Here is an 11,474-nt window from a genome sequence, read left to right on the forward strand (position 1 = left end):
GTATGGACACCAAGGGGGAAAAGAGGGTGGGTGGGAAGAATTGGGATCGGCCATGCTGTGTGGCATGTGGGATCTTAGTTCCCCGACCAGGGATCGAACCTGTGACCCCTCCGTTGGGAGTGTGGAGTCTTAAATCACTGGACCACCAGGGAAGTCCCAAGATTATGTGCTTTATTTTTTATTTTATTCTTTGCGGTACGTGGGCCTCACTGTTGTGGCCTCTCCCGTTGCAGAGCACAGGCTCCGGACGCGCAGGCTCAGTGGCCATGGCTCACGGGTGCAGCCGCTCCGCGACATATGGGATCTTCCCGGACCAGGGCACGAACCTGTGTCCCCTGCATCAGCAGACGGACTCTCAACCACTGCGCCACCAGGGAAGCCCTATGTGCTTTCTTAACTAACTAACTAACTAAATAATTTTTTTTAAAGAAAGGTTAACGTTACCAATGGAATTTAGACATGGCTCCAAGTCCTGGGGAGCTTGCTTACTGATGCATAAGGAATTGCGAAGAAAGTAAAACAGTCCTGTGGTTATGCTTATCTGTAATAGCTAAGATGAAATAAAGAGTGCTGGGTGGGACTCTGATGCTAGACCAAGCTCAGATTTCAGTGAGTCTGAGCTTCGGCCACTGTTTCAGAGCCACCCCCAGAGGAAAAAATTATGGCAGGGACAACAGAAAGTACCCCTAAGGCCTCTGGTCACCAAGAAAGTAGTCAACATGCAGGGGTGGGGGAGGAGGGAGGCAAAACTAGGTAACTACTGAAACCAGGGGGTATAATATGAAGGAGTTGTTTCATTTTGTGGATTGGTGTCATCAGCTTCCTGAAATATTAGCTGGGAGTCCAGGTGAAGGCCATATGGTATTCATTGTGCTGTTCTTAGACTTTTTCTGTTGGTTTGCAACTTTTAGAGGTCTGGAGGAAACAACCCCAACAATCTCTTCCCATCTTTCTGAAGCAGAGTCACAAGCAGAGAAATATACTGGGCCATGCTTTGCGATCACATAATAGCTGCAACCACTTTCACACCCAAAGCCCAGAAGAGTGAGAGGATGAGAGGAATGCACCTGGAGGGTGCTGGACCACCTCATGGGGCAGCCAATAAACTCTCTTATGCCTTAGCCAGGTTGAGCCAAGTCTGTCACAACCAGAAGTCTCCACAAGAGCACATTTGCTCCCACTTCCTGATGCAGCCAGGCTCAGTCAAGTACTCCCTCTTCCCCAGAAGAATCATACTGAAGAGAATTTTCCAGACCTCGAAGTCCTACCCTCAGCCAGCTCACAGATGGCCACCTGCTCTGCAGAAGGCACTGAGCAAGCTCGAGGCCAGCAGGGCAGACGTTCACAGCAGCAGCCCAGGTGTGAAGGATGCCTTAAATGGAGGGGGGTGCGCAGCACCTCACCTGAGCCTCCTGGAGGGTGAGGCCCGGTCTCGCACCTGTCTCCACTGAGAGGGGCCACAGCCTCTCGGAGTCAGCCAACACAAGTTCAGATCCTGCCTCAGGTGATCACACTTTCCAGGGCTGTGCCCTTGTGCTTAACGTCACCTTTACGATGCTCATTCCCCAAGGAGTAAAGTGATGCAAGCTTGCTGGATTTTCTGAAGGACTGAGACAGATTGGTATATAAAGACTCAGTGAGGCATAAAGTGCTATTGTGCTAAGGTACCACTGCACACAGAGAATACTCTGCATCTGGGGTGCATCATTTCACATGGCAGGTGGGCCAGTTCCGGGGAGAGCAGGCTCAGGCAGGGGCTCCTCCCCCCGCCCCACCCTGGACACAGACTTCAACCCACAGACACTCCCACTCGCACTTTATTAAGTACGGGAGGACTGGTTACAACAAGGGTGGAGGTGGCAGGGAAGGCCCAGCCCCCATCCCCACCATCACTGGCACGCAATAATAAATAGCTGGGGGTGGGCGCAGTGGAGAGGTGGCACAGCAAACACTGACAGCATGGGGGGCGGGCCACAAAAGCCCCCCTCCCAAGCTGTGACCACCGTCAACACTGGTCTGGTACCGTGATCAGGGAGGGTGGGGCTCTCAGCTACAGAAGCCCCCAGAGCCACCAAGTGGCCCCCTTTGTGGAGGAGGGGTGTCTTCACACTTGGACCCCTATTTATGAACAGAAATCTGGACCCCTGGCTGGTCCAGTCAGACCCAGATTGTCAAGAGGCCACTGTCTCTCAGGCTTCTGGATTGTTCTATTCAGGATCCAAGAGACTAATGGGTCATTATTACCTAGGGTCCTGATTGGTCTACCCAGGACCTAGGACAAGAAAGGGTCATTGTCGCTTAGGCTCCCAACTGGTCCACTCAAGACCCAACAGCATCGAGTCACTATCACTTAGCCTTCTGATCGGTCCATTCAGGGCTCAGGACAATAATGATTCATGGCTACCTAGACCTCTGATTGGTCAGTAGGAACCCAGGAGCAGGTAGAGCCCTAGAGGCCCCAGGGAGGAGGTAGGGGATTAAGTGCTCAGGGTTGGGGGAAGTCCTCACAAGGCAGCAGGGCCCAAGTTTAAACAAGCGGAGGTCACAGGGCAGGATATAAGGCCACCTGGCTGGGTCAGGCCAGGGTAAACCAGTGGCAGGGAGGGGGGCAGCTTCTGGGACAGCAGAGTGCCCAGCCACTGCTGGAAGGGGGTCCGAGGGCCCTGACATCTTCCCTGGGTTCCAGCCCCACCAGGGTAGAAACTGGGCCCAGGGCGCTGGTCGCCCTTAATGCAGCTCTTGGCCCATCACCTCCACCTACAGGAACAGGGTGAGCAAGGGTTGCAGCCGCAGTTGCCGGTCAGGTGGGCTCAGTCCTCCAACCCCTCCATCATGTCCGCGATGCTCTCCACATAGTAATGGGGCACGAGGTCGTGCTGGCCAGCTGCCAGGTAGGTCTGGGCCTCCTCCAGACGGGAGACGCCTGTGAGCGTGAGCACGGTGGTCATGCCACAGCGGTGGCCGAAGAGGATGTCGGTCTCCAGGCGGTCGCCCACCATAAGTATGCGGCTGGGGTCCATGCTGAAGTGCTCTGTGATGCACTCGAACATGTAGGGGCTGGGCTTGCCCACCACCAGGGCCTGGCGGCCTGAGGCTGTCTCTACGGCGGCAGCCAGGCTCCCGGTGCCTGCAGGGACATGGAGACTCGGTTAATGCGGGTGGCAGCGGGGAAAGCAACCAGGCCCGGAAACTGGAATTCCCATCGAGGCAGCTGGGCATGGGGGTCAAATTAGGCACTGAAATGAGTTAAAAGGCCACCTGCTTCCAAGTCTTAGTGTAGGGGTTAAGGGCACAGGCTCTGCAGCCAGATGCCTGCATTCACACCCTATCTCCACCTTTCTTGGGCAGGCTATTTAACCTCCCTGTGCCTCAGTTTTCCCATCTCTTGTATGGGGATATCAACGGCAGTATCTCATGTGGGTATTGTAAGGCCTGAATGAGCCACTGCATGGCTCATTCAGCCCTGTGTGTGGTTCACAATTTTACCCAGGCAGCCACACGCCTTTGGGCAAGCCAACCTCTCTGAGTTTCCCTAGACTCACTGGAAAGGGGGATCCAAGTAATACCTACCTTCAAAGAGGTGCTGTGAGCACCACAGGGGCAAGTGCTTTGGAAACAGAAAAGCCCTTAACAAACAGCAGTTGTGGTCATTGCTACAAGAATGTGCGCTCCTGGCATCGGAAACTGGCACAGCCCTTTCGGAACACAGCAGGGCACAGAAATGTTCGCACCTCTGACCCAGTCAGCCTCCACTGGGAAAGTGATCACAAGGCGAGAATTCAAACTGGAGACAAACAGCTACATGCTTGAAGATGTCCGTGGCCTCAGTAACTATAATAAGCAAAATTGTGGAACGCACCCAAGTGTTTAACAATAGGAGGACTGTCTAGAAAAGGCTAATTCCCAGCCCAGTACCATCCTGTCCCACACAATGAGTCCACTGTGCCCGTCTCAGGGGTACATCTTTGTGCCAGAATGTTCTACCTTCACACTAATGATGAGCACATTCTAAAGTGCCAGGGGCTGTGTGGGAGCTCATGAACGCCCATTTTACAGATGAGAAAGCTGAGGTTCAGCGTCGTTAAGTAACTTGTCCAGGGTTGCACAGCTTAGTAAGTGGCAGACAACGGATATGCATTCAGGTAGGTCTGACCCAGACACATGCAGGGCCAGCCTGTACTGGCTTGGGAGTGCCGAATGTTTCATTTTCAGGAATTCTGAAATGAGTTGGTGGTTAAACAAAGCCACTATTAAAAGTCAACTTATATAAACTTAACAATCAAGTGAAATATGTTTAAAACAAAGGTAATACATTCTCAAAACTCATCACTTCCTAATTATTTTACCATTATCTATGCTTTTGAGGTTACTTGCATCCTAATGATGGAAATATTACAGCATGGTGTGTACATATCTTCCCAGCCCCATGATAAGTGACTTCACGTTGGTAGGCTGAAATCAGCCACAGTGGGGGGAGTACTTACGCCACAGAAATTGGCAAAAGGCATAAATCAAGACTCTCCCAGTTACTAGACATCAGTACTCCACTGGTCTGACCCCAAATGCTCTGGGCCTCCTGTCTCCCTTCTCGTAGGGGATGATACTCAACTTGATTAAGCCGAAGACACAGAAGGTGCACAAACAGGAAGAATCCTCAGCCCTGCGGCCCCCAGACGAGGAGGAACTTCCTTAGGATCAAGGCAGAGCTGGCCCAGAGCAACCCTGTTGGGAAGGTCTCCCTGACCTCTGACCTAGAACTTGCCTGCTTGTTTTCCTGAGAACTGGGTAGGGAAGAAAAGCCATTTGCCCTGTTAGTTAGAAATTCCTTCCAGGATGGGAACTCAACTGCGTCACCCCAAAGTGATTTTCTCAGCTCAAGGATGGTAGCTCTGGCGACTTCCCTGGCGGTCCAGTGGGTAAGACTCCGTGCTCCCAATACAGGGGGCCTGGGTTTGATCCCTAGTCGGGGAACTAGATCCCGCATGCATGCTGCAACTAAAGATCCTGCATGCCGCAACTAAGACCTGGCACAGCCAAAATAAATAAATAATAAAGATTAAAAAAAAAAAAAAGAATGGTAGCTCTGTCAGCATATTCCTTTCCTTTTTAAAATAAATTTACTTATTTATTTTTGGCTGTGTTGGGTCTTTGTTGCTGCACGGGGGCTTTCTCTAGTTGCAGCGAGCAGGGGCTACTCTTCGTTGCTGTGTGCAGGCCTCTTGTTGTGGTGGCGTCTCCCGTTGCAGACCACGGGCTCCAGGCGCGTGGGCCTCAGCAGTTGTGGCACCCGGGCTCCACAGCGCAGGCTCAGCAGTTGTGGTACACGGGCTTAGTTGCTCCACAGCATGTGGGATCTTCCCGGACCAGGGCTTGAACCCGTGTCCCCTGCATTGGCAGGCAGATTCTTAACCACTGAGCCACCAGGGAAGTCCCAGCATCTTCCTTTCCTACCAGGTCGGAGCCGATCCCTCTTGGCCCCCTATGTCCCACCTCACTCACTCAGCCAATATTACTGAGGCCCAACTATATGCCAGGCACTGTGTGAGGCACTGGGAATAAAGCAGTGAATGAAACTAAGATCCGTACCCTGGGTGAGCGAGCATCCAAGCAGGGGAGTCTATGAACGTAACTGTGTCCTCAGACCACTACATCCCACTCTTCTCAACATCCTGTCATCCAAGGCTGGCATATGTTTTGCTGGTGATGTATTCCTAAGACAACAGGCATTTCTATTTGCCAGCTCAAGTGGCTGCCACATGGTAGATAGGTAAACACACAATTTAGCAGACCCATAGGGACTGGGGAGGGGGAACTGGGGTGAGATTAGCATTATTTCAGATTTTATGCATACTGGGGCCTTTATTAGTGTTTTTATTCCACTTTCAAAGCTGCATGATTCAGCTGTGCCCAAACAGGACACCAGCGCTGTATTTGTTAAGCTCTGTCTCCCCCTCTTGGCTGTGGGAATGACCAGCAGAACTGGCGGGCAAAGCCAGATGGGTGGTGAGACCCAAGGGGCACGCGTGGGCAGGGCCTGGTCTCTCCCTAGCTCCTCCACACCATCCTTCCTGAGCCCCTGGGGGAGCTTCTGAACCCCAAACCTTAACCTGAGCTTTGAGGCCTCCAAAGAAATTCACTTTTCATAGCATGGCCTAGGGCAGGCAGGAGCTAGTGCAGCTGGGAGCCCTGACCAGCGCCCTCACCTTGGATTTATGGGGAAACTGAAACTGAAGTGGTCATGCAGCAAAGCTAAGACGGGCCTAGAACTATAAGATTCTCAGCCTGGAACTGGTTCTGCCATGGCTCCAGCCCTGTTCCATTCCCTAGTGCCCTGTCCTGCAAGATGCCTCCTCCAGGAAGCTTTCCCAGATCTCCTCAGCTCTAGGACCTCCCTGCCACCCATCTTAATACTGTGTCTACTCCTCAATCGATTCCACCCTGCCCTCCTAGGATTCGGTATCAATCGAGTCAGTGGCCAGCAGGGAGTGAGTCATGGAGATCTGTCCCTGCCCTCAGTGTGTGTCCCTGTCCACACACACACTCACTACTGTCAGCCTCTGCTACCACCTGCTCTTGTCTAACTTGAACCCTCCAAGATGTAGGAGGCTCACTTGCTCCTGCTTTCTCTGCAGATCTGAATTCCCAAATGACAGCAGTGAAGAGTGCCTTGGATGGAGGGGGTGGGGTTTAGAGGTTGGGGGTAAGGTGGCCTCAAGATCCAAGTTCAGATCCTCTTGCTCTTTCTTGGGTGGCTCACTTTCCTTCTCTTAGCCTCAGTTTAACTGGGAAATGGGACAATACCTTCCATCTCCAGAGTAATTCTGAAACTAAATAACAGACACCAAGGTGCTTCATAAAGCTCTGTAATAGGAGAGGTCTTGGATACAATTTACATCATCTGAGCACCTACTGTGTGGCAGGCACTCATCCTGATCACTCTCTCCTCAGCGAAACTGTCATGGTTACTATTCCCATTTTACACGCAGGGCAGAGATGCTCAAAGGTTATGTAACTTAACAAGATTACAGAGCCCTGGAGCTGGAACTGGAACTCAGGTCAAACTGCATCCACCTTCTGTGCTCCCCGCACACCTGCCTTCAACCTGCCGCTAGAAACTCCTGTTCCAAACCTCCAACGGTGGCGGGGGGAATCCTTCCAGGCTTTGTCCCCAACTCTCCGACCTCACCCCGATGGCGGGTGGGGAAAATGACAGGAGCCCTTGAGGCTGGTTCAGAAAGGCTAGGATTGGGAGTCGGGGCCCTGGATTCCTCCTGCAACTCCTTGAGCCACAATGGGCCTCAGTTTCCTCATCTGTCAAACCGGGACCCCACTGCTGCCCCTCACAGGGTGACGGTTGCAAGAATTACCACATGTGGACATGGAAGCATCCTGGGCTCTTGCTGGGTGGGGACCGCCCTCACATCCCTCCTGTTCCCCACCTGTCACCTGGATACGCCCCTTCCCCACCCCACTCGCAGGAGTGGAGGCATAAGCGCCCTAGCTCAGTTTCCCCGCCAGCCCCGCGCTCACCGGGAGTCCGGCTGCCGTCGCTGAGCGGGTGCCACGGGTCGCGGTCGGTGGCCACCAGCAGGCAGTCGGGGTCGCGCAGGTGCGCGCAGGCCTCGCTCAGCTTAGCGAAGGAGAAGTGCTCGTCGTAGCCCACCAGCACGGCGCGCACGCGCGGGGCCGAGCCCGGGTCCTCGTCGGGGTCCCCCGCCAGGCGCAGCCCCGCGGCGCGCAGCTCGGCCCGCAGCCCCTCGCCGCCCAACACGAACACCGCGCCCTGCGCGTCCGGCGGCCCGAGCAGGCGCTGGCGCAGCAAGCGCGCAGCGCACAGCGCGGAGCTGAATAGCTGCTCGGCGCGCAGCCCCCCGAAGCCGAGGCGCGCGAAGCGGAGGGCCAGCTCGGGCCGCGCGCGCCGGCTGTTGTTGCTCACGAACAGCGCCGCCTTGCCAGCCCGCGCCAGCCGCTCCAGCAGCTCCGGGGCGCCCGGCACGGCGCGCTCGCCGTTCCACAGCACCCCGTCGCAATCGAAAAGGACCCCCTGCGCCCGGCCCAGCACGTCGCGCAGGGCCGCGCCGCGCAGCCGTTCGCAGCGCGCCATGCAGCCGGCTGGCTGCCTGCACGCTCGCGCCGCGCCGCTCTCTTTCTGCGAGCACGGCGCGCTCGTCCGCAGCTGGCTGATTTCCGGCACCTGCCAATCGGCGCGCCGCAAGGGCCAGGGGGCGGGGTCACGGCCTGGCCCGCGGCCAATGGGGGCTAGAGTCTCGGGGAGGAGCTGGGCCGCGAGCTAAGGGAACCTGGAGAAAAGGGCGGAATCGCGGCCGCCACCGAGGGAAAGGGACCAACGACGGCCTAGCCTGGTCCTTCGTCACTCCCCTTAGTTCCGCTGGGCCAGTAGTCGCTGAGCTTCAGCCCTAACTAGCTTCTTGCAGGGATGGGAGGCTGAGAGACTGACGCTCCTTTTGACCAATAAAGAGTTACAAGTAGAAAATATGGCCCACTCCGCGTTCCCCAGCCAATCAGAAGCTTAAGACGGCTGGTTGCTAGGAGGAAAACAGATGCTAAAGGAGCTGTTATCTTTGGGTCAAATCTCATTGCTCTCTGAACCGTGATCACACTGAGTTCCGAGCGAGGTCCTGAGAAGAGTGTGGGTGTGTTGAGGAGAGAGGCACACGGTGTCCTCTCGGACGCTGGAGCCCTTGGTCTAGACCAGTGGTTCTCCACTCTGGCTGTGTGGTGGAGTCCCCAGGGGAACGATTTTTTTTTTTTTGAGATATAATTTACATACAGTAAGATGTGTAGATCTTAAATGTACAGTTCCATGACTTTAAAAAAATATATTTATTTATTTATTTTTGGCTGCTTTGGGTCTTCGTTGCTGTGCGTGGGCTTTCTCTAGTTGCGACAAGTGGGGGCTACTCTTCCTTGCGGTGCACGGGCTTCTCATTGAGGTGGCTTCTCTTTGTTGGGGAGCACGGGTTCTAGATGCGCAGGCTTCAGTAGCTGTGGCACACGGGCTCAGTAGTTGTGGCTTGCAGGATCTAGAGCGCAGGCTCAGTAGTTGTGGCGCACAGGCTTAGTTGCTCCGCAGCATGTGGGATATTCCCGGACCAGGGCTCAAACCCGTGTCCCCCGCGTTGACAGGCGGATTCTTAACCACTGAGCCACCAGGGATGTCCAATTCCATGACTTTTGAGAACCGTTTTTTAAAAATACCAATGTGGGGCTTCCCTGGTGGCGCAGTGGTTGAGAGTCCGCCTGTTGATGCAGGGCACACGGGTTCGTGCCCCGGTCCGGGAAGATCCCACATGCCGCGGAGCGGCTGGGCCCATGAGCCATGGCCGCTGAGCCTGCGTGTCCGGAGCCTGTGCTCCGCAATGGGAGAGGCCACAACAGTGAGAGGCCTGCATACCACCACCACCACAACAACAAATACCAATGTGTTGCAGGATCCCAGAAATTCTAGTTTAATTGTTTTGGGTGAGACCCGGCATTTCAAAATTTCTTTGCCGTTTTAATTACCCAGGGATTCTACTGTGAGGCCAGAGTGGAGAGGCACTGGGCTAGAGGCATCCTGTCACCCGAGGACCCTGGAGCGGGAAGGAGACAGAGCAGCAGTAGCCAGTTGCCCAGGGCAATGATGGGACCCAGCTGCCTAGGTCCCCACTTGGGGAGGAATGTGCCACAATTCTGAGGTTGTCTGCCAACCTCTGAGAAGGTTCTGAAGACGTGTCTGACCCCCAGGAGCAACTGGAGCTTCAAAGACCTGGGAAAAGCCACACCCTGTCACTCAGGCTCTGAGGCTGATATTTTCTTTTTCTCAGTGCCCTGGGCATTTGCTCCTGGCCTTTGCATAGGTGGTCTCCTTTGCTTGGAATGTTCTTCCTTCTTCCCTTTTTTAGCTGGCCAGCTCCTGAAAGACTCCCCCTCAATATCACCTCCTCCAAGAAGCCTTCTTGACCTTCACCCTACACACATAAACACACACACACACACACACACACACACACACACACACACAACCAGTCTGGGTTAATTGGCTTGCCCCTAAGTGTGCCAACATGGGTTCCCAGTGCCATGACACTTGATTCTTTTTCTTTTTTTTTGGCCTTACCACGCAACTTATGGGATCTCAGTTCTCCAACCAGGGATTGAACCTGCGCGCTCGGCAGTGAAAGCGTGGAGTCCTAACCACTGGACCATCAGGGAACCCCCATGACACTTGATTCTAATTGTCAGTTCTCCTGCCCGTCCGTTCCCAGGAGCTCCTAGGGCATAGGGCTGAGTTGGGACCTAGCCCAGAGTCTGGCACAGAGCAGCCTCAGGGAATATTTGAGGACAGATCCATCCCTGCTCCACGGGGGAGCCTTCCCTGCCTTCTCCAGGAACAGAGAACGCCACAGGTTGGGGGAAACAGCAAGCAGTCATCACTTATAGGGCACTTCTGTGTGCAGGGGCGGTACCTTGGTCTTCACAAGTGTGTCTCTTTTAATCCTCAAACCAACGTTTCTGTGGTGGAAGCTGTTAAATGTTTTCACAGATGAAGGAAACTCCAAGAAGTTAAATAAACTGCTCAGGATGTGAGGGACAGATCCAGGCTCTGGAATCAGGCAGACTTGCGCCAGGTCCATGCCTCACTTGCCATGTGACCTTGGTCATTTTCTGAGCTTCAGTCTCCTCACCTGTAAGAGGTAATGGGATTTACTTCCCTGGAAGAGGATTAAATGGAAATCAGGCATAGAAATGCACAATGGGTAGCACAGAGTAAGTGCTAAAAATGTTGGCTGTTATTATTTCAGACAGGAAAAAAGAAAGGAGGCAAAGAATAGGTAATTTTTTCCCCTTTATCAAAGTGGCTTCTTTATTTCAAGAACAGAAAATAAAACTATCATTTGGGCAGCTGCTCCAGTTTTGTCCAAAATAATTTATTTACCAGCCTTACAAAAAAATATGTTAGCAAGAGAAAAATAAAAGTCCTGTAGGAGCAGGCAAGCCTCTCCTTCCTTCCGGCGGCTCCCCTGGGACCCTGCCAGAGAGTGGGGAGTTGGCTGAGGGGTGCCCCCAAGCCCAGGGTGGATCCAAGAGTAAGAGCTCTGGAAGTGGAGGACTGTCCTGAGTCCTCCTTGCCGTGGGGGCCGACCCAGCGGACACCGAGGCACTTGTAGGCAAAGGCTGGAGGCCCTTACCCCCTTGGGAGGGGTGAGGGCTGTGTCCTGGGAGGACAAGGTGGGGAGGAGGGGATGCTGAGGGCTGTCAGGGAGAAGCCGCCGGCTCAGTCGGTCTCTGAGGCGAGGCTCCTGGGCCGGGGCTGAGGGGGGATAATTGGGGGAGTGGGGGCCCTGCCTGCAGCCGCAGGGGCCCCTCCCTCCTCTGCGGCCGCCCCCAGGTCCACATCGGCAGGTGCGCTCAGAGAGACTGGGGCGAGGGAGGCTGGGCCCAGGGAGGCCGGGCTGGGGGAGGCGGGGGGGGGC

General features: G+C 54.5%; 2 protein-coding genes across 2 annotated transcripts in view; both read right to left on the reverse strand.

The window, feature by feature from the left end:
• Positions 1 to 1,804: 1,804 nt before the first annotated feature.
• Positions 1,805 to 8,166, reverse strand: PDXP (pyridoxal phosphatase). The gene is made up of 2 exons (XM_007454050.1): positions 7,531 to 8,166; positions 1,805 to 3,127 (listed from the first exon to the last, which is right to left on the reverse strand). The coding sequence occupies exons 1-2, from the start codon at positions 8,102 to 8,104 to the stop codon at positions 2,811 to 2,813; spliced, it is 891 nt and encodes a 296-aa protein (XP_007454112.1). The 5' UTR covers positions 8,105 to 8,166; the 3' UTR covers positions 1,805 to 2,810.
• Positions 8,167 to 11,275: 3,109 nt separating this feature from the next.
• Positions 11,276 to 11,474, reverse strand: part of SH3BP1 (SH3 domain binding protein 1) — a 12,181-nt gene continuing 11,982 nt past the window's right edge. Inside the window, exon 19 of the mRNA XM_007454051.1 lies at positions 11,276 to 11,474. This exon is cut by the window's right edge and continues 27 nt beyond it. Coding sequence (XP_007454113.1) covers positions 11,276 to 11,474 — 199 coding nt within the window.

This window comes from Lipotes vexillifer, unplaced genomic scaffold (genome assembly GCF_000442215.2).
Source record: "Lipotes vexillifer unplaced genomic scaffold, Lipotes_vexillifer_v1.1 scaffold382, whole genome shotgun sequence".
Classification (NCBI taxonomy): domain Eukaryota; kingdom Metazoa; phylum Chordata; class Mammalia; order Artiodactyla; family Lipotidae; genus Lipotes; species Lipotes vexillifer.